General features: G+C 42.9%; 3 protein-coding genes across 4 annotated transcripts; 2 read left to right on the forward strand and 1 right to left on the reverse strand.

Moving 5' to 3' along the window:
• The first annotated feature begins 347 nt into the window (after positions 1 to 347).
• On the forward strand, positions 348 to 10,873 carry pla2g15 (phospholipase A2, group XV). The gene is made up of 7 exons (XM_071459188.1): positions 348 to 666; positions 2,812 to 2,968; positions 4,991 to 5,109; positions 5,274 to 5,372; positions 5,873 to 6,097; positions 7,353 to 7,465; positions 8,645 to 10,873. The coding sequence occupies exons 1-7, from the start codon at positions 516 to 518 to the stop codon at positions 9,044 to 9,046; spliced, it is 1,266 nt and encodes a 421-aa protein (XP_071315289.1). The 5' UTR covers positions 348 to 515; the 3' UTR covers positions 9,047 to 10,873.
• Positions 10,874 to 11,176: 303 nt separating this feature from the next.
• On the reverse strand, positions 11,177 to 16,120 carry usb1 (U6 snRNA biogenesis 1). Of its 2 annotated transcripts, none has more exons than XM_071459203.1 (7): positions 14,864 to 15,169; positions 14,109 to 14,248; positions 13,830 to 14,013; positions 13,376 to 13,429; positions 12,674 to 12,779; positions 12,341 to 12,421; positions 11,177 to 11,583 (listed from the first exon to the last, which is right to left on the reverse strand). In XM_071459203.1, exons 1-7 carry the CDS (start codon positions 15,001 to 15,003, stop codon positions 11,476 to 11,478), a joined length of 813 nt encoding a protein of 270 aa, XP_071315304.1. In that variant the 5' UTR covers positions 15,004 to 15,169; the 3' UTR covers positions 11,177 to 11,475. The 2 variants fall into 2 exon arrangements, with proteins under 2 accessions (XP_071315304.1, XP_071315310.1); XM_071459209.1 differs by lacking the exon at positions 14,864 to 15,169 and adding an exon at positions 15,995 to 16,120 and having other exon boundaries at positions 11,328 to 11,583.
• znf319b (zinc finger protein 319b) lies at positions 15,606 to 20,407 on the forward strand. The gene is made up of 3 exons (XM_071459162.1): positions 15,606 to 15,970; positions 16,953 to 17,129; positions 17,223 to 20,407. Exons 2-3 carry the CDS (start codon positions 17,125 to 17,127, stop codon positions 19,093 to 19,095), a joined length of 1,878 nt encoding a protein of 625 aa, XP_071315263.1. The 5' UTR covers positions 15,606 to 15,970; positions 16,953 to 17,124; the 3' UTR covers positions 19,096 to 20,407.
• The last annotated feature ends 2,551 nt before the right edge of the window (positions 20,408 to 22,958 follow it).

A 22,958-nucleotide genomic window follows, 5' to 3' on the forward strand; every position in this document is an offset into this window, starting at 1 on the left:
AGTAGCTCATGATGTAATTGTGATATTTCTGTTAGGATTTATGTATTTTTAGATATCTGTAAAGATATTTTCAAATAATGATTATGAAATCACTTTTTTCACACACAGCAGCCTGTGCACACAGATGAAACCAATGATGTAAAATGATAAGGATATTTTATATTATAAACACACATAATAAAGCATATATTAATGATAACAAAAGTTACGTGTCAAATGATTAGTTCATGGTGCAGATCAAACGTTATCCGTCCTTGCGGCCGTCGGGCTACATCTGAATCGATTAGCTTAGCCTTGATTGCCTGAGTCGCGTCGCCGGGTGGATCGCTCTGTGATCTGTTGAGTGACCTGTCGTGATCGTCATCATCTCGCCGACCAATCAGCGTCAACGGTTACGTTCCGGTAAACGGCCGAGAAGAAGAAGAAAATCGCCAAAGCGGAGAAGCTCGGACGCAGATCTGCGCCCTCACGGAGGACGAGCACCACGGCCGCCTGGTGATGAGGCATCGGAAGCCATGGCGGGTCGGCACCGGATAACCGCTCCCTCCCCGCTGCTGCAGGTCGGGTTGTTCCTGCTGCTGCTGTCGGATCCGAGCAGCGGGAGACCGTTGGAGAAATGTCTCGGCGGCGAGTCTTGTCAGCCCCCGAGACCTCCCGTGGTCCTCAGTAAGTGTTTTCCTCAGCGTTTCTCAGCTTCTTCGTCTTACAATCTGTTGACAAATAACTGCGCAACTTATTGACACCGCTCAGTCGCCGCAACAGCGAGCGACGGCGAGCTATATTCAGGATCAGCCAAACTCCATTCAAAATATGACCAATTTAAAACTCTACTTGCTTGTCGCAAACGTCATTTGAAGATAAAAGTAAAATTCACAGCTTTTCAAATAACTTATTTGCTATTCCTCAATTCGGCTTGCGCATATCCACCCAGTCTGTGTATGTGTCTGTTAAATTTGAACTTTATGAGATGTTGGGCCTGTCAGTTGCATTATCTGCTTCCATCAAAACACCCAGCGAGTCATCGTTGGAAGAGGCGTGAACCAGAATGTACGATGGGCTGTATTTGGGGGTAAAAATGCAATTTTTGACTATCACATGTATGTTGCATCGCTATTGCGGGTCCATCGACTCCGAAGTACTTAGTCACAGTTTGTCGAAATTCATTTTCGCTTTCAAGGAGGGCGTCCTTACATTGCTGTATATTTTGAACGGAGTTCGGCTTGAAGCGGGGAGACGATAACAAACACAAAACATATGTTACCACACAGTTGTGAGACAGAGTGCACATTTAATCATTGTGTCTATATACATGCTACTACTAGTTGTTGTTGTTGTTGTGGTGAATTAGAGCTGTGTGTGTGTGTGTGTGTGTGTGTGTGTGTGTGTGTGTGTGTGTTATGGGTGATTGTTTACCCTCCCTTGATCATATGACTGAGCTGGAACAGAGTTGGTTTCCCAGCACTGCAGCCAGTGAAGTTCTCAGGATGCTGGGGGAGTCTATGTTTAGCCTTTTCTGGTCTCTCTGTAATCTCACAACAATGTTTGTAACTTTTCCTGTAAATTTCAGTTAAAATCCAGGTTAAGATTTACAACCTAACATCTGATGTCAACTTACATTTTTGCAATTGCTTTTCTTCTTCCGCTGCTTCACTGAAGGGGCTGTAGGTTTAGTACTGTTTTGGATTGGGACAGAAAGCTAAACAAACAGCTTAAAAAGCTTAAAAGACTGACCATTGTAAGGTTTAATATCTATTCAGAGTTCAGCTGAATTCACCACATTCTGTTTCCATATTGTATAACATGTAAATCTGCATCATACTGGCTCATTCACGGTTCAGGTTTAGATTAAATTTTCACCCGGTTTTAATTTGAATTAGCTTACTCTGTAAATACTTTCAAGTTCCCTGACAAATTATGTTTTTGTCAATTAAATATGCATTTATTTACTTATAAGGAAATTAGGCCCAAATAGTCACATGACTTGTCCAATCATGGTTTTCAGTACTTTTGTAATATTAAAACAAATTATATACAAATAAATGGTCAAATTTAAATATGTTTTTTTTTTAGAAACTTCAAGAATGCATGGTTGAGTTTAAAAAACTTTAATTTCCAAATTGTTTAAGACATTGTCTGTATCTTTGGACTGCAAAGATAGTGTAGTATAGTTTATACTGCAGTGCTTTGTGTATGTTCAGGCACATGGAGAAAAGACTGAGAGTCTGCAGCATCACAATGGCAGCGTTAACGTTCAGATTTGAAGTAGATATGATGTTTACCACGTTGCTTGTTTGCTGACGTTCTCTAATTAGCAAAAACACAAAATACAGCTGAGGCCGATGGGATTGTCATTAGAGTCAATGCAGAAAGTGAAGTCTTGCCTTGAGGTGGTGCTAGATGGAAAGTAAAGGTATTACATTTCATATCACCGAAATCCTTCCAGTAGCTGTTGAAACTCTAACCACAAAATCTCTTGGTAGTACTAGAGAAAAAGCCAGGGACTCACCAAGGCATTAGGATCCATCTGCTGGATCCATTAAACAGTCCAGAGGACTATTAAAGACAGTTATAGTGGTTGAGATATTTCAGTGTGGACTAAGTGGGGGGCTGACTGACTGACACCGTGTCCCCACAGCCACACTGCTGGCATGGCTAGAAAAGCAACTTGACAAAAAGCTACCTGCTTAGCCTCATTATAAGTGTGATTATAGATCACTGCTCTTTTTCTTCAGCTTTTGATAACTGTATACACTAGAATCACAGTATCACAGTGACTTTGCAGTAACTCTAAGCTCACATTGCTCGATGTAGTTCCTGGGGATCTGGGAAACCAGCTGGAGGCGAAGCTGGATAAACCCAGTGTGGTCCATTACATCTGCTACAAGAAGACGGACTCCTTCTTCACTCTGTGGCTCAACCTGGAGCTGCTGGTCCCCGTAGCCATCGACTGCTGGATAGACAACATTAGGTATGACTCTGTTTGTGTGGGGCTTTCTGTTGAAATACAGTCATCAGTAAACGACAGATGAATTTCTCCATCTCACCAAATACACAGGATGAATTTTCTGTCGTAAACGGTTTGTTGATGTCCTATTTTACAGTTTTATGGCATTATAACACGGAAATCTGATGTTGTTGGAAAACACAGCTTTATATTTTCCAATGAACTATTATTATGTGATGGTAAGTGTGGTGATTTTCCGTGGTGACCAAATAGGATACATATTTTCTCTTTGCTGTTTGTGTCAGGCTTGATTTTTTTTTGTGAAAACATGGCATGGTGCAAATTCCAAATTTCAATAGGGATTATGTGGGTTCAATGACCTTGTTGACTTTCTGTGAACACTAATCAACCTACACTGGATAAACTGACCTTTGAACCCTCTCAAGGTATGTATGGAAATGGAGTGTGGGAGAGAATTCCTTTAATGTCTCCATCAGCTATCAGCTAAAAAAAGACTTGCAGGTCAGATATTGTGTGAGCCTGTGTTAACTTATAGTGTTATATCCTTCAGTAATGTTTTACTGGAACAAGATCCTGTTTTCAGAAAATATATATTATATATTTTGTTTTGTTATATCAGAGATTAGAACTGTGAACTGCAATATCTTGAAATGTGAACTTTGCCATGATGTAATTAAAAGGAAAGGATTGATAATCTTTCACAAAGTTATCTTAACTAGTGCTTTTATTTTGAAATGAAGACAACATGAGTAGATAGAGGAAACAATGATCACCACTCATAAAGCCGGCTGATCATATGATTGCTCTTGTTTGACTGTCACGGAAATGACAACAAACAAAACATTTTTTTATTGAAGCTGCACAGAAGTTAATATAAAACTGACAAACCATTGTAAACATATTCAGATCTGAAACATTTAGTTGAATTGATCTTTGACCTCAGAGTCATTTGTTCCTGAAAATGAGTTTAGCCAACCATGAATCTGTTTGGTCTTAAATCCAGCATGTAACTTTTTCACAAGTGGCCACAATTGATATTTACAAGATAATACTAAATGCTAAAAACATGTAACAATAGCACAAATAAGTTTGTCTGTAAACTGCCTGAGTGATGTGATTTACACAACATCATCTATCCAAAGTTTGCTAACATTAGCTTGTGGTCACACCGGACCAACAAAGACTGTAGCAGCAAAACCTCTGAACATTTTAAATAAAGAAGCCGTTCCTCTTACTGCTGACTAATTCAGCTTTTTATTATGTAAGAGGACAAATGTGTTGTTTCTTATTTTGAGTTACAAAGTCTTGATTTAAGAAGTTGTTGGTGTGTCTACAGCTCTGGATAAATTTTAAGACAACTTCACAGATCTGGAAAATACAAGCTAGTGTCAAAACAGTCGCAGTCTAATCCAGCTAACTAAGTTTTCTCCTAAAAGGAGCAAAGCCCTGCTATAATCCATGTGCATGAAGTTATCTAGAACCTACACAACTTGAATGACAGGTTAAAAATATGAGAGTTGTGCTACAGGTTTCCACATGCTTAGGTGCATCAGGCTGAATGGACACAGTCAAGGTTTGTAAAGTCTGAGTCACCAGTTGGCAGTTTTAGTGAAATAACTGAAATACATTTTGGTAAAGGAAGGTAAAATTCAGAGTTTTAAACCTTAGAGGTAATGTTTTAGAAAATAAACCCAGTGTGAGTTCTTATCCACAAATCACATATTTATTGCTTCTCAAAAAAACTTTTTCTGTACATGCTAACTTCTGCTTGCTAAACCCAGATGTACTTTCTCACATCTGCAACTGAAAAACAAAACGGGAAGTGTTTCTTCAACCTTGTAGTGAGATATGTTTGTGAGCGTGTGTGGTCCACTGAAGATGCAGAACTGATAGTGATCGAATTCTCTTTGTGTCAATTTCTGTGTGTGTGTGTGTGTGTGTGTGTGTGTGTGTGTGTGTGTGTGTGTGTGTGTGTGTGTGTGTGTGTGTGTGTGTGTGTGTGTGTGTGTGTGTGTGTGTGTGTAGACTGATCTACAACAAGACCACACACACCACCTCGTCCCCTCCGGGTGTGGAGATTCGTGTCCCGGGGTTCGGACAGACGTATTCACTGGAGTATCTGGACCCCAGTAAACGCAGTGTGGGTGAGTTGAAGAGGTCCCATAGAGATAGTGAGAACCTGTGAAAAAAAATGTCCTCACACTCAAGATCAAAATGGTTTCTCACAAAGATGCGCATGTTTTAGGAAAGAGACTGAAATGCATGATGCTTTTTTTTTTATGTGTGTGTGTGTCTGTCTGTCTCCTAGGCATGTATTTCTTTACTATAGTGCAAGCGCTGGTAGACTGGGGCTACACCAGAGACGATGATGTCAGAGGAGCTCCTTATGATTGGAGGAAAGCCCCGAGTAAGCAAACACACACAAACTATGATTAACATCTGTTTCCTCAGTCTCAGCCTTAACCCACGGATGATGAACCCTAACTTGTAAAACCTAAAACACACTGATCACACAACATTTTGTGAGGCTTGTGTGGTTTGTGTGGCTGCTCCTCACTAGCTGGTCTGTGGAGATCGGTCTAAGCAGCTGACTCATTTACAACACGAGGCACACAGAATGAGTTATTGCTGCCATGTGATGCACTTCTGGGTTTTATTCAGCATTTAAGGAATTTAAAGCGTCACTGAGGAGGCCTTAAAATGAACAGCACTTATGTCTTTTGGGTTTTGGAGTCAACTGGTCTGCTGCTGTGAGAGCTTTTTTTTTGTCCAAACCAGGAAACAATCAAATGTTAAGTCTTGGAAGTGCTCCACCATGATATTAGAATATACAGAGAAATTCACAGCTTGGCCAGTGGTGGAAATTTGCTTATTCATCTTCTCTGTCGTTCTTTCTCGCGCTTCCAGATGAGAATAAAAAGTATTTCCTGGAGCTCCAGCTGATGATTGAAGAGATGGCAGAGAAAGCCGGTGGGCCCGTGGTGCTCATCGCTCACAGTATGGGCAACATGTACACCTTGTACTTCCTCAACCAGCAGCCCCAGGCCTGGAAAGACAAATACATCAAAGCTTTCATCTGTCTGGGACCACCGTGGGCCGGGGTGGCCAAGACCCTCCGCGTCATCATCTCTGGTAAGAGATGGAACCAGTGTTACGGAGTTAGAACTACTCTGCATTTGTTGCAGGTCTGACAAGGATCAGGTCTTCCAGGTCTTAATTGCAGGACCACATCATAACGTCCCTGCAACAGCAGAGAAAAAAAACATTCACAAGGTCTGGTCTCTCCTGCATTAATGCTGCCTGTGTCTTCTCAGGGGAAGCCCAGAATGAAAAGAGCAAAGAACTTAATATACACAGTAACAAACCAAATTATAATTAAAAAAAACTTTTTTCTGAATTTTATTACAGCCAAAACCAGTAAAGCATGAATCCACATTTATGCAGAAGTATAGAAGTAAAGTACCCACAGGGTCTCTCTTGCGTCAGTAGTCTCTGTTACACCATAAACAGACTTACTAAATGCCTCCAGCCCTAAACCAACATGGCGTCAAGTGTAAAAGAGAAGATATGGAACATGGCCAACATAATGAGACACTTGATAATGTTGTTTCATTAAAATGTGCTTTTCACAAAAATCACACAGCATACCTTCAGTTGCAAAATGTTGCACCGATAATGTTTTGCTAAATGACCCAAAAAACATCAGTCAGGTATGAATAGTGCTGAGCCAGGCAGGTATTTCATTAAAACTCTTATTTTTTTCTCAGACATGTCTTCGGTTTTATTGGTGCCACCAGTATTAGTAAATCACTTTTGTGAAACACGCTGGTAGTTACTGTGAACTTAACACGACTTCACACACAAACTTAGTGATAGATTTACGTGCATCCCAAATCCAGAAGTGTTACCTGACCCCAAACTCTTCATTCTGCCATCTTTGTCAGACGCCAATGTAGGAAGTTGTTGATTTACTTCAATAGTTGTTAAGAACAAATTGCATAAAGGTCAGTTACACCAGATTGTTTATGTTGGTAACTGTTACCTTGCAGAGTCAAACACCGGTACACTCACGATTAGATAAGACTGTGTGTTTACCTGTCATTTCTTTCAGGTGTAAACCAGATCCCAAGTATTTGGACAGTTCTGAGCATTCAATTGTAAATAAAATCAAGGACATTAAACTACATTAAAGTGCCACGTCTCAGTTTTAATTTGAGGTTTATGTCAACATAGAAAGAACTGTTCGTCTCTCAGTAAGTGAAAAGTGTGTGTTGGTTTTTTTTTTTTTTTTTTTTTTTTTTTGAGGAACTGTCCTTGGTGGTTTTTGGGTAGAAACCCTTTTCCCAGTTTCAGTTCTGTGTCACTGGTTTCTTTTCTCTGCCCACAGGTGACAATAACCGCATCCCAGTGATTAGCCCGTTGAAGATTCGCTCCCAGCAACGCTCTGCTGTCTCCACCTCCTGGCTGCTCCCCTATGCCCACTCCTGGCCCAAAGATGAGGTGTGTGTGTGTGTGTGTGTGTGTGTGTGTGTGTGTGTGTGTGTGTGTGTGTGTGTGTGTGTGTGTGTGTGTGTGTGTGTGTGTGTGTGTATACTAACAGAGTGAGGACATTTTGGGAAAGTGAGGACATTTTGGCCGGTCCTCACTTTTTGAGACACCTTCAAATCACATGTTGAGACTTGGTTTTTAGAGTTATGGTTAGAATTAGGTTTAGGTTAAGGTCAGGGTCAGGGTTAGGGTTAGGCACTCAGTTGTGATGGTTAAGGTTAGGGTAAGGGGCTAGGGAATGCATTATGTCAATGAGTGTCCTCACAAAGATAGAAGTACAAGTATGTGTGTGTGTGTGTTCATGTAGGGTATGTTTGTGCACATGCATTCATAGGTATCTTTGTTACCAGGGAGACTTAAATTCCGTCTTTACCCATTGTCCTTTGTCACATTTAGTTTCCATCTTTGTCTCTTTTGTTTTTGGTTCACAGTGCGTCTACACAGAAAGTATTTCAGCATAAGATAAACCTCTGTTTCAGTCGACCCAGCTGTCTCCACAGGCTGGGGAACTGTTTGTCTTTTACTTTTACTAGGCTATTTGCCTGTAAACACAACCTGAAGTGTATTTTTTAGTTGCACATCTATTTTCCTGTTTTTCGAGTACGGTGATTGTGTGTTGAGCTCTGCACTGCTGCGTTCAGGCCTCCTGTGTGGATACACATGAGCACCAGAGCTGATGTGTGGCTCACACTTTACCTCCTGTATGTAGACGCTGTGTATGTGGCCACTTTTCGCAGCAGGCAGCAACAACCCTAACATACACCCACTGTGCACAAAGTAAGCAACTAGCTGGTGAACCTTAAGCATTCGGCATTTAGAAGCTAAAGATCCAGATGTTTATATATTGGACATAAGTCGACAAAAACACAACTCAGCATGAATGCTACTGATGCAACTGATTGGAAGCATGTTAGCCAAAACAACTTTACATGGGGACACTGCCCCAAAGTGGCCAAAAAAATATTACTGCAGCTTAAAATTGAAGGTAACCCCTTCAAACAGTTGTGAAGCAAGTCTCTCCACATGATGCACTATTCAGTATTTGTGATTAAAATTTTTATTGTTAGTGTGAACACAACCTGTTCCTCATTAGCTTTTGGTAGAAATAAACATTTTTCCCTCCTCTTTAAGGTCCTGGTGCAGACGCCCACCACCAACTACACTCTGCAGGACTACAAGCGGCTCTACTCGGACATCGGTTTTGAGGATGGCTGGCTGATGCGGCAGGACACGGAGCCCCTGGTAACTGACCTCACGCCCCCCGGCGTGGCCATCCACTGCTTATACGGCAGCGGCATCGACACGGCTGAGGCCTTCCGGTACTCCGACAAATTCCCAGACGTGGAGCCCACGGTGGTGTTTGGCGACGGGGACGGGACAGTGAACTTGCGAAGCGCCATCCAGTGTAAGCGGTGGGTGGGACAGCAGAAGCAGCCTGTGAAGTTACAGGAGCTTCCAGGGAACGAACATGTGAACATGTTGCTGAACATGACGACTGTGGCTTACATCAAGACCGTGCTGTTCCCGCCCTGATGCTGGCTGACAGTGAGGACAGGCTGGCAGGGAGAGCGCTTTACTCACGCTGTAATATTCAAACTCTACACACACACACACACACACACACACACAGCCCCATGAAGGGCAGACAAGAACTGACTCATGTCGTCTGCCTCTCTGAACGCCGACTGTCAAAGTATTCCCTTGTACAAGCCACAGAGCTCGAGAGAAAATATTGACATTTTGTAGAACAATATTTCAGAATCAAAGTTTTAAATTAATTTTATAGCTGTGATTATACCATTTATGTTAACGTCAGGTTGTTTACTGTTGAGAAAGCCTAAATACGATGACTTTTATATTGGTCTCAGATTTAAAGGAATTCAAGATTTTACCTACTAAATCCATGTTATGATAGAAGACGTGAAAAACCAGGGATATGCTGTATGTGCCACTGTCTGAGTTATCAAAGTCAGAGCTTTTATCAGTGTTCAAGAGATTTCTCCTCCTTTGACTTTAATGTTGTTTAGCTAAATGGTCAAACATATATTTCATTTGCATCTTTCTCAGTGCAGCAGGTCACATGTGTCAGTCCTTGGTATATATTTGAATACGTTAACAAATTTAAGCAGATTTTTACCAAAAACGTAATTAATTTTTTTTTGTCATTTGATTTCATGTGTTGATCTTTTTTGCATGCAGCCAAGCTGTAGGTCCCTGATGGTCTAAGAACTTTTTTTATTGTGTTGTGAGTGTTACATGAGTTGTGTGCTGAAGGGCTGGAACCACACCTGGAATATGGAATTTCATTCATTCAACTAGATTTTTCAACACTTTTTTAGACAACAAAAACATTTCTCTAGAAAAAGCTAGAAACTTGAAAAATCTTCTATTTGATTCAACAGTAAAAAAAATCTGAACTAGGGGTCCACTTACTTACTTTCAAAGACTTTCAACTGCATTTCATGGTCTTCATCAATAAGCAGAGTCTTGATCAGTTGTTGTGGGGGAAGCTCACGTGACCCATGTATGGAACCTCAGTCTGAACTTTGGACTGTAGTTACATGTTAAGGTCTCATGATAACAACTGGATCTGCTGATGAAGATCATGAGATGTGGGTGAAAGCATCAGAAAACCAGGTAAGTGGACATTTGGTTTTTATTTTGTCAAACTACTGTCTGAGTTTCAACATATGAAATTCATTTGAAATTATTTTGCAGATCATTTGCTTTATCAAGTGGCTTTTTCATTTGGCTGTAAAAAGCCAGACGATAGCAAGAGATGCTTATTTTTTCAATCAGTGTTCCTTCAAACAGAATTCAAGTTCTTTTACTTCAACCCATCTGGCCAGTAAGCACTCCTGCAGTACCTCTGTCCATACATCACAAAGGAACCACTGTTTGTCATTATACTCCATGTTCTATCAAGTATATTTTGATGGCTCTGTTCATGTGTTTTTCACAGGTTTAGTGTGAACCAGATGCTGGATTTACACAGGCACAAATGACGGGACTTTTTATTGATAGATCTAATCTTTTTTTGTTGTTGTTGTTGTTGTTATTTCCTCTCGGTTTAGACAGACATGAAAATTTCAGACAGTTGTTATCTGTTGTTTTATAACGTGACTCCCTGTCTGTGTGGAAATGCTGCCAGAATCTCTCTGACCTGGGTGATTGTCCTGTGCCATCCAGCCCTCACTAAGACCAAGATGATAAACTCTCAGTATCATATCTGCTGTGAACTATCATAGGATTGTGTGTCATAAACATGTGCTGCCTTCAACAGAGTAAAACATGTCAAATATTACATTCAGCCAGTGACATTTCTTTTGGAGTAAATCCCTTTAACCTTGTTTAAAAAAATGAATGTTGTATTTGTTCTTTTGTCAGTTATTCTCAGAACAAGCACAGGGCAGAATTTATACGAACTGTATTGGGTGATGACAAATCGCTTCCTCTGTTTTCTCGTCAATGATGTAATTGGCAAGATATGACTGTGTGCTAGAAGCACTCGGTTAGATTTCAGTACTGATCAATTCCACAACTTCCTGTATTTGAGGCTTTTAGCGTGAGCAGCTTCTCACGAGTTGAAGGCTGTTTCAGTCACACATCACGCTTTCTGCTCCAGAAACACAACTTGCAGTATTTCTATTGTCCCATGCAAAGTTAGTAAAAAATGAGTAGCAACTTTATTTATATTCAGTATTAAAATAGTGAAAAATCATACAATCACTTTTTTTATGCCATTTAACCTTGATTGTCTCTGTCGGGACATCACATGCTACATATCTGCATCAGCAGTGATTAAAGGGGATGACCAACTGAAGACTGATGACAGCTGATGGGTTACTGTTATCTTCATGGTCAAAGCATGAGTATCTGTTGTAATGGATCTGGTGAGTCCTTCCCCTGGATTTTCAACGTGGCTAATGACTTGACACGAGAGGTTTCAGGCCCGTCTGGTTTCAGGGCTCCAGGGGGAAGCGGAAGGTTTTGTTTCCAGTCCTGCAGCGCAGCTCCACGCCATCCAGCCTCAGGAGAAATGGTCCGTCCTCATGCTCGTCAACCACACGCTTAACAAGTGAAATAATCAGAAGCATAAGAACAGTGATCAGTTGGTAAATTCTGTGAGACATTGAGTCAAAACTGCTGTAGCTGAGGCCGAGATGTGTCAAATATACCCAGTGAACTCGGCTACGGCTATGAAACCACAATCCCTAGAAAGCAAATACTGAGGCCAACAGAGATGTTTAAGGTGTTAAAAATCTGACCTGACATCAGCAGATATTCACTTTTTAACATAAAAATTAGATCTGTTCATTTGAAATTATAATATGTAACTTTTCCACATTAAAATGTCTAAAAACAAACAAAAAAACGACTGCACCACCTGAACAACTGACACTGAAGGAATCCAGACTGGGAGAGGCTTGTGGCAGTGGTGGTGAAGACAACAACTCCCATGATCCCACGCTAATTTACGCCGTCTTTTGTTATTGTTTTGACTGATTGAGGGACCCTGAGCGGCAGAAGTTACATACTGTGCAGGATTACGACCAAGATACAGACTGAGCGAGACATTCCACGAAGAAAAAAAAAAAGTCCTCGCTCCATGGTGGACAAATATCAACAATAAGCAAATAATAGTCGGCACATTGACCTGCAAGTCAATCTGTCTGGCTCCAAACAAACTTGGACACCTTCAAATGGACTGAACTGTAGTGCACCCTTAGATTTTATATTAGGAGGAACAGTGACCTTTGTTAAAGGGAAGCATCGACACCCAGTGACATCAGCGTTGAGAGTTAGGATGGACAGATATCTCAGTACCTGCAGCTCTTGAAGGCATTCCTTCATCTGCTCCGTCAGGTCCCCAACACACCAGGCCAGACTCACATGGAAAGACGGATCCTAGACGATGTGTTGAAGGGAGAGTTGTGGGGTTAAGACATGAATGTGCGCTGCTCCAGACTCTTCTGGACGATTTGTTCATATTTTAAGACCCAATAATGACTTAAAATCATTAGATGATTTGTTATTGTGCAGATTTACTGTATTTACCCAGGTATAAACACAGAGGAAGATTAATTTACACAGTGACACAATTTTTATTTTTTTTAGCTACTAAGCTCACAAGATAAAATCCATTTGTTGATCACTGACCTTGTAGAAAGTGTCGAGGCGAAACTCTGTCATCGTTCTGTCCACAACCTGGACCAGGTCCAACAGCTGAGCATGTCCAGTGCACACTTCTATACCCAAGAACGTCCTGCAAGGGACAAACACGTCAGATGATGAAGAAGTGGTGCTCAGGAAATTAAAACAGAAACATGAGGAAACTAGAATCACCGCCTCGCGTTGTTTTCCTCCATCACTCAGACTAGTTTCAGATTAAATCCCTGTTCATCCAGAGTCATATAAAATATTAACCATTTGTATGAAACTTTCTCGCAATTGCTGTGTTAAGTCTTCAGTAATGGCGAAAGTGTTTTGTGAGGTCACTGTGACCTTGACCTTCAACCTTTAACCACCAAATTCTAATCAGTTCATCCTTGAGTCCAAGTGAACGTTTGTGCCAAATTGAAGAAATTCCATCAAGGTGTTACTGAGATCTCGTCCACAAGAATGAGACGGGTGGACATCCTGAAAACAATTTGCCTCCGGCCCTGACTGTCGCCGGTGCAGAGGCATAATCTGACAATTCAGACACATAAATAATAGGTCAAAGGTCGACAACTTTTTAGCAATCGTAACAAGCGAATGGTCTGTTCCACACTGAGCATTTTTAGTTTACAGGCCCCTGGCAGATCAGAAAGTCGTATATCTGGACTATGAGACAGAGACAATTAAAAGCTTGGACCGTACCTCGTCCCCTCAGCGTTACAGTAGACCCTTAGTTTTCCTGCGGAGCACACAAACCTGGAAACAAGAAACAGGCAGTTTTCAGTTACAATGAAAATTTCATTACATTCAACTTGTAATTTATTTTTACTATTCGCCTACTCTAGTGCAGCTCATCTGCTCAGCTGATGCTACAGAAAATTTTAAATCACCTTGTTAAGTAAGAGTCACATTATCTCAATAGGTTAATCTAGTGTTTCTTCTTTTTCTTATGTATTGCTGGTGGGTGTTTTACTGTTTTTGTATTTGTGCAAATAAATCAGTTTTACACATATGCCTTACCAATAACTGTGTTCCTACATATCCCACACCTGAGTGTAAATGGCTGACACACTTTTTTTTTTTGACACAGAATAGTCTGTTTCCTTGGTCACCATCCTATTTTAATTGATAACAGGAGATGAGTAGCTAAATTAACCTTTTGCAGTGTGCCAAGTCTGCCCTGAGGCTCTGTGTAAAGGGCTGGATCCAGTGGTGTCTCAGCACCACCGTCTGAGACAGGCTGAGGTGGAACTCCTCCTGTGGGGTCAAAGCCACACCATGGGCCCTCGCAGCTGAGAGCAGATCCTCCAGCAACTCCATGAACTCCTCCTCAGGATGGTCTGATGTGGAGAGGGGACAGGGAGAAAACATGCACATAGGATGGGAGTAATGGGAGCAACCTCGCATCGTCAACAGTGCTGTGTACAAGTCTCACATGGCAGGTAAACATAGGTGGCCCAGTTTCCTCTCTCATGCTTGAACGAGCGGACGCGTCCACCGTGAAGAGAGCTGTCTTCAGTCTGATGGTCCACTTCTTCTGGAAACATGGCCAGCAGGCCTCCAGGGAGAGGCAGCCTGCAGGACGCACAGCCAGAGAGTTCAGTGTCTCCACTAACACGACAATTGTGAAACCAGTTAATTACTTTCAAAGGTTAATGGGGAAAACACACGTAGCAGTAGCAAGTAGGGCAAACGCAAACATACATAAAGCCTTATGTGAGAGTGTTCACCATTTTAAACTCAAACTGAGAAACTGTACAACAATAAAAAAAACTTTTTGTGTGGGAGGCTGATAAAACCTCATCTTTGCTGTGCTGTAAAAAATATTTTTGTTGTGGCCGCAGCTTGATGAATCATCCAACAACCTCTCACAGCACAGGAGTCAGTGGATGAAAGTTTCTGAAGGACCAGACGTGTGGTTATTGGCGATGAGCTGTCTTTTGTTAGGATTCATTTTGCATGTGTTTACCTGTCTCTTTGTGTTTTCTAAACTTATTCTCTGTTCCATTTGAACTGTATGTGTATTTTTAATGAAGCTCATCTTAGGACAAGCTTTGCAAATGAACATTTACATGCTTTAGACGGTTCAATGCTGTGTATTTTTACGGTATGTGTCAGTTATGAATGTGGACTGTTTCTGCTCCACTCAACCCAACGAAAGCCACCACGCGTCCCTAGTTCCACACACACCTCGTTTTAGTAACCTGTGCTTCAGTTTTGGGTTTTTTCCTCACTGGGCAGCCATCGTTACCATCATCTTCCTCTGCTCTCCTCGCCGCTGCTTCGTCCTCCTCCTCCTCCTCCGAGCTGCTGCTGTATCCGACCAACATCCTACATCCGGGGTCGAGTCGGGACGCGCCAAAGCTTCATTATAAATCTAAATTATCTAAAAGACTTAAAGCAGGTAAAACAGTTTTAAAATGTAGGGGAAAGTAACATGTTTGCTTGGCTTCAATCAATAGCCGGCGAATGTTCCGCATTTAATACACTTCCGATGTAAACAACCTGTTGTGACGGTTATATAGTTCCCTGTGAAACACAGCCACTACCGCTAATCAGTTCCCCTTTCAGAGGTTTGCTATAATATTTGCACAGTGAATATTTTTTATACATGTACTGTAATGTGTGCGCCTCTGAGTTGTTTTTTTTTTTTTTTTTTTTAGTTTATATCATGAACAGCTACATTTAAGTGAGTTTCAGCTGAAACTGGAAGATATTATTTTTAATCACCCAAACAGTTTCAGGTAGATTTTACTCTTCACGATAGATGTGGTGCATTAAAAAAATATTAAGTGCAAGAGTTTTATATTAAATCCATCACACACCATGTTCCTGTGTGTGTGTGTGTGTGTGTGTGTGTGTGTGTGTGTGTGTGTGTGTGTGTGTGTGTGTGTGTGTGTGTGTGTGTGTGTGAGCATGCCAATTAACTATTGGTTTATTCATGTTCCCGTGCGCGGGCAGGGGCTCAGGAGCTAGCCGATAGCTAGCTAGCTATTTACAACAAAATGTTTATGTTTTCGCCGGACGGGGGGGTCGCTTTAGGAGCCAAACCAACGCGCTTGTGAAATGAGAGCGTTTATGGGGACATTTGGGAAATCGCGGGAGATTTTTCGCTCATTTTAATGACCCACAAAGCCCGGTTTTTTCGGCCCCGGGAGCCACAGCGCTCGAACAAGAGATCAGCCGAGCACCGTTTGCGGATGTAGCGGGGGACCAGACGTTGTATGGGGGAGTAGCTAACCTGCGATACACTGGCATCTTATCGGGACATTCAGCGGGCTTGAGCGGACGCAGCAGGTTTGTAAATGCAGACTTTCTCACCGCTGTTTACACGCACCGCCCGCTGGCAGACGTGTCGTTATCCCCCCACGGTTAGCCGAGGGACGGTAACATTAGCTCCGTCCTGCGCCTCTGTGGCTGCGTTAGCTTGTGGCTAAGCTAGCTAGCTAACCCATCCTGATTACAGTGATCTTTGCTTGGAGGCGAAAAACGTTATGATGCGCAGACGCTGCTTTCCACCTTTTTTTTTTTTTTTTAACCGCGAATCGTTGAGCATTTGGATTTCTGCATAAAAAAGGGGTGGAACTACATAACTAGCAGAACAGAGATTTAAATGAACGATTTAGCAGTGATCGTTGGTGTCCAAGTGTGTATGTTAATGAGGGCTCACTTGCCGTGTGTTTCTCTGCACATCTCCAAGTAGCCCTTTGTTTATACTTAGATATTATTGACTTAGGATGCCATAAGCGATGTCAACATTAAGTACAAATCATCGTAAGAATGCCCGGATTCCTCCCATCCATGTGTCTATGACTCCATAATAAATACAACTGATAAAAACTTAACTTCTTCTACTTCGTTTGTGAGAGTTTCCCATTGAGAACGAATGGAAAACTGCTCTGATGTTTTATTAGAGGGGTTGTCTGCATAGCCTGGCATCCAGCTGTTGTAAACCTAACACTGCAACATGCCCTACAACATTACTGCTATACAACTGTATAACTGAATGTCTGTTTCAGCTGAAGTGGCACAGACTAGTCACAAGGTGTGCAGACTGGCTGCTGAAGCTGATGTTGCACGATTTCAAAAGCTTTTAAAGCATTTTGCTGCACAGATATTCTTTTGTATTCAGCCAGGATGTACTTTCTGTCAGATCAGTGGATGTTAGAGGTGCAGCATGGCGCTGGAGTCCACGGCTTAAACCTAAAGACACTTGTTATTGTGTAACCTCTTTATGCACATGCTATTTCGATTCACCTTGATTCTCTTTTTAATACAGATACACCTGAAGGCCAAGAATTAAGTGACAGTATGGGGTTTTCTTAGGTCTCGCCACACACATCTGATCTCCACACAGCTGTTCTCTGCACGTTGCTGTTCCTGTCATCAAATTCTCCGTCACGGCCCCTTCACCAAGCCCCCTCTCCAGTTCTTCAGTGCCACTTACTGAGATGGAGTGAGTTTTTTTTTGTACTGTTTTCTTAACGTGTCTCTTTCTTAAGTTTAGCCCATTATTTATTTATGTGTCAATCTCTCTTTCAAACTGCAGTTGGGCCACACCAGCTGCCAAATTGAATCCCTACACCCGAGCCCGCATGACAGAGGCCTGGCAGCAGCATGCTGTCGCTCCACCTCCAGTCGTCCACACCATCCCTCCAGGAGCTGAGAACGCACTGGGCTGTGCCGTGTACGGCATCGTGCTGCAGCCAGATGCTACGTCTCTACAGCAGCAGCAGCAGCAACAGCCGCAGCACGGGCAGCACAGCCAGCTCAGCCAGCAACACAGCGGGGGTCAGCAGCATGGAGGAGGGCAGCATAGCCAGCAGCAGCACACCACCCAGGCTCAACAGACCTCACTACAGGTGGGAACAGAGGGGGGACACAAGTGTGGGGCCTGTGGGCATGATATCTCCCACCTGGCGAACCCACATGAGCATCAGTGCATGGTGAGTCAGGACCGGTCGTTCCAGTGCACCCAGTGCATGAAGATTTTCCATCAGGCCACAGACTTGCTAGAACACCAGTGTGTTCAGGTGGAGCAAAAGCCATTTGTGTGTGGGGTGTGTAAGATGGGTTTCTCCCTGCTCACCTCTCTAGCCCAGCACCACACGTCACATAACAGCACCAACCCAATGAAGTGTTCAATATGTGAGAAGACTTACCGACCCGGTTCTTCTGGCAACGTCACACCAAACTCAAACAACCCCCAGCAGCCCAGCAGCGACGGGGCGTCAGCCAGCAGCAGCTCATCCATTCTACCTTTCCCCTCGGCCCGAGACCGGCCGTACAAATGCTCTGTTTGCCAGAAGGGCTTCAAACACCTGTCAGAACTCACGCGGCACGAGAGGGTGCACACAGGAGAGAAGCCCTTCAAATGTGACACGTGTGACAAGGCCTTCAGCCAGTCGTCACACCTACAGCACCATCAGCGAACACACAGCAACGAGCGCCCGTTCAAGTGTGCTGTCTGTGAAAAGAGTTTTAAGCACCGCTCCCACCTCGTGCGCCACATGTACGTGCACTCAGGTGAGCACCTGTTCAAATGCAACTTGTGCGAGCTGCACTTTAAAGAGTCGTCAGAGCTCCTTCACCACCCCTGCCACCCGCAGGGCTCCCGCCCTTTTCGCTGCGCCACATGTGGCAAGGGATTCAAGCGGCCATCCGACCTTCGCCAGCATGAGCGCACGCACTCCGAGGAGCGTCCCTTCCACTGTGATGAGTGTCAGATGAGCTTCAAACAGCAGTATGCACTTGTGCGCCACAGACGCACGCACAAAGACCCCACTGACCGGCCGTTCAAATGCAATCTTTGCGACAAGGGTTTCATGCAGCCCTCCCACCTCCTCTACCACCAGCACGTCCACGGCATGGACAACCTGTTCAAGTGCGCCTCCTGCCAGAAGGAGTTCAGCCAGTCAGGAGAGCTGCTCAGACACAAGTGCGGTGAGTCGTCCAACACCTCGCCGGACAAGCCGTATAAGTGTGACGTCTGTGGCAAGGGCTACAAGAAGAGCTCCACGTTACAGCGCCATCAAAACTCTCACTGCCAAGAGAAGCCACTCAAGTGCTCGCTCTGTGACCGTCGCTTCCTGTCCTCTTCGGAATTTGTACAGCACCGCTGCGACCCGTCCCGGGAAAAGCCGCTGAAGTGCCCGGACTGTGAGAAACGTTTCAAATACTCGTCAGACCTGAACAGACACCGGCGCGTTCACACGGGGGAGAAACCGTATAAATGTGGCCACTGCAACAAGGGCTTCAAGCAGCGCGAGCACCTGACTAAACACCAGAGCACACACTCCAGAGAGGGCCAGTTCAAGTGCGTTTGGTGCGGAGAGCGTTTCAGTGACTTGGGCTCTTTGCAGGATCACACGGTGCAGCACACGGCGGATGGAGGGGGTTACCCTGTGCCTCAGTGCATATAGATCCCTGGAGACTTTTTCCCGCCCTGAACAGACAGTTTCCTAAACTCCCTGTGCTCTTGTCGATACCTTGTAGGCTATTTATTCAGCCTAACATTCATCACATTTTCAGGACAGCCTAAAGCTATTGCTACATCAGGTCTTTGTTGCTTTACTAACCTGACATTACTTCAACCTCGTTATTCCATGAAATCCCGAGGAGCATTTTCTCTCTCCCTCCTTTTTTTTCAACCCCACACTCAGACAGTTGTGAACAGAGAAGAGGCCACAACCACTTAACTCCCATCAGTCTTATTTACTGCCATCCAAGTCCCACTGTAGCGAACAGAAACAGGTGTCATAACGCAGGTTTATCGAGCAAATACTTCAATCGTTCCTAATTTCCTCCCCTTGGAGATGGAAAAGTAGTCCTTACAAAAGCAGAGAGCCGTTGTTTTTAGTGTTTTTTATAGTTTGGCAGTAAGTTTGTTGTAAAGAGTAAAGTCGAGTCTCCATCTAATCTGATCGAGTCACAAACTGTCTGGGTGTCCACTGGAAGGGGATCATTCCCTTGTTTTTTCTTTCATCATCTCTCCCTCTCCTCAGTTTCTCCCTCCATCACTTTTCCTTTTCTGCTTCTTGTCTCAGCTTGTTGCTGAAAGTCGGACTAACCCCCTCAGACACACATGCACTCACATTCGTTTGTCTTTGGTCAGGCGAAGGATGACGTAGAAGGCTTTTAGTTTTTCGATTTTCCCGCAGTAGAACAGAAACAGCGTATCGACTCTCTGGGTCCTGAGCGAACACCCCCGCTTCCTCATCTCTGGGTTTTAGAGTTTTTACACTTCTTATTATGAAGTAGCCAATACACTCCTCAACATATGTGAAGGGAAACAGGATGGGGTTTAGTTTGAGGGTTTGTTGTCCTGTAGTGAAATAATTCTAATGATAAAATGTCTGTGAGTGTTTGTGTGGGCCATGATTTTTTTTTTTTATGGCTATTCCTGCTTCTACCAAAACACCAGTATACAGCAGCACCTGATGTCAGGGCTGTGTAAATTAACCAACCAGCTTCAATTAACTATCAATAAAATCCCTATTGGTTGACGCCGATCTCACCCTCCAATATAGACGTATATAGAAATATATATTTCACACCAATGTACTCGTCATATTCCTGCAGAGGTCAGTGCTGTTAGACTAATATGAACTGAAAATGTCCACATTTGATTATTATACTTCCTCTCTCAGCCTGTACATACTACGGATGTGTGCGTGTACTTAGCCAGATGAGTTGAAAGTGTCAGAACTTGTCTTTCTTAAAAAAAAAAAAAAAGTATTGAAGAACTGTTTTTGTATTCTTGCTACTTTTTACCATGTGAAATGTTTTGACAAATGCTCTTTTGTTGTTTTTTGTAGTGATTGTATCGGTGTGTTGCAGGGAATCTGAAGGAGCACCCTGCATGTGTGTGTGTGTGTGTGTGTATGAGTCTGAGTCTGTAAATGGTTTTCTGTCAAACAGGGAAATTCAAATTGAAGAGAATTGTATTAGAAATGTTTCAACAGACCTGCGCCTTTCTTTTTTTAAATTTACTAACCTTAGTGGTCTGTCGGAGAGCTGTTTTTTTTTTTCGCGGGATGAACCTGCACCTTGTGTTAAATGTTCTGAAAGAAATATTGATACAGTTTTTTCCCGTTACAAGTTGCGTTGAACTCGACGTTGTGTCTGTTAGGGTGGGTTTATACCAGAGTCAGTGACGCCTTCCTCTTTTTTTTGAATGCTATGAGATTCTTAAGAAGCCTGGAACAGCAGTTGGTCTACATGTGATCGCCATTGTTCTTTTTTGTTTCTGTCCGTCTGGGAGCTGTTCCCTCCTCTCTCGCCTTCCTCTCGTTCACTGCTTATTCGTGGTTTGAGTGCAGTATTGAGACGTAGTTAATACAAACAGAGGAGGCCAAGGAAACGGAAATGGCGATTTGTTTTTATTCTGGCTTTTAATGTTTCTTTTTGTCTCAGCCTAATGGTGGGGCTACGGTACCTCTCTGCCTCCTCTTCCTCCTCTTCTGCATCCTGTGTCTGTCCTTCATTGTTATCATCATCACGCAAAGTCAAATGGTTGGTCCTGTCAGCCATTGTGTTTTTATTTTTATTTTCTGAATCTGGCATTATAAGACTTTGAGAACAACTTGGACTTAAAGTGAAAAAGTACTGTATGTGTTTCATGGTTTCACATTTGTTTATATATATTTTTTATTAATATTCTTTGAATTGATATGAATATCTATATTCTTGGAGGGAGAGACCAGGGCCTTGGGGCAGGTTCGGGATAAAGATGGCTGTTTTTTTTTTTTTTTTTTTCTATTCAGCTTTTACAATGTAGAGTTTTTATCTAAGGCCAAAAACCACAGAAGAAGTCAGTCCCTACACAGAGATCTCTGTGGTGGTGCAAAGTATAAACACACAAACACTGTTCGTATTTGCCAAGAAGTACAAGTGCTCGAGGACTTTGACTTGTTAATTGGTGCTGACACATCATCAGATGTGTGTAATAAAAAAACAAACAGACACTCCAGCTGCAGGACGAGGACCTCAAACTGCAGACTCAATGTGATAATAACACAAGTGTACGTTCAAAGCCAAAGAATAATTCCAACAGAGAAGCACTAGAATAGCAGGTAGTGTTAGTGAGGACGACTGGTAGTGCGTTTGTCCTGTGTGTTAGAAATTAGACGTACGGTAATGGACCAATCAGAGCGCAGTGAGGAGTACCTGCAAAGTGAAAGACAGAGCTGCACTTGAAGAAACGTCAGAAAAAAAAAAGAATCCATCCCATATCCAGCAAAGCAGTCGGGGAAAGGAGATGAAAACCTCTTGTATAAGCACAAATGAAACGCCCTCTGCATTTTAACAGCTGGTTTCAGTGGAAAAAGTCAGTTCAGGCACCAGTTTACCCACCGGCCATCCCCCCTCCCCTCTTTTCAGTTCCAGTGAACAAACCCATCAGACCCTGGTGTCTCTTGCTCTCTGCATGCTTGCTGTGTTAGTTCCTGTGTTCAGTCCCTGGGAACTGGTGCCCCCCCCCCCCCCCCCCGCGCCTACCCCCCTCCCTCCCTCCCTCCCTCCCTCCTCACAGCACTGTTCCCTCCTATAGCTTTTTCAAATTGTACTGTAGTTTATGTGAATGATGTTGAAGAAAAAAAAAAGTTTTAAAAAGAAAAAAACTTTGTGGCGGCGTACAGTACGTGTACATTCATGCTAAGATTATCTGTATGTATGTAGCATTCAATTACACACAGCACTAACAAATTAAACTTTTTTTCATTTATAAACTTACATGACTTGTGGTTTTTTCAGCTCTAAGAACCTGAAATGTTTTTCTCTTATGACAGAGTTGCTTTGGACATTGTTGGTCTGTTTGACTTGTAAAATGTTTCCTCCTCCTGTGTCAAACTTTTCCTCTTAAACAGTGAAGACTTCCTAAATAAAATCCCAGGTTTTCTTTGAAAGAAATTATGATTAAATAGTGTCAAACATCATTTGGTTATTAGAAATTTGATTTCGCTTTGTTTTTAAAGCAGGAGTGGACCTAATACTGCAGCGCACAAAGAACAGGGTCAGGGCCAGGAGGTGTTTTTAGCCACCTTGTCAGCAAGTGTTCACCCGACTGTGTCCTAGAAAGACTCAGATTCACACCATCAGCAGCCGAGCTTCACCTCTTACCCTCCTGGGGCCGGGGGCAAGATAAGAGAATTCACTAACATAAGCGTCCTGAATAAAACCGTAGCTGTGGATCATGTCACTGCAATGAATATCTGCAGTGAATGTATGAAGTGTTTATATTGTGGCACATGTTGCAGTTTGTCCTTTTTTTTACCAGCAAAGAGCA

This window comes from Trachinotus anak, unplaced genomic scaffold, assembly GCF_046630095.1.
Source record: "Trachinotus anak isolate AG129_WGS33_773 ecotype Australia unplaced genomic scaffold, CSIRO_AGI_Tana_v1 ptg000002l, whole genome shotgun sequence".
Classification (NCBI taxonomy): domain Eukaryota; kingdom Metazoa; phylum Chordata; class Actinopteri; order Carangiformes; family Carangidae; genus Trachinotus; species Trachinotus anak.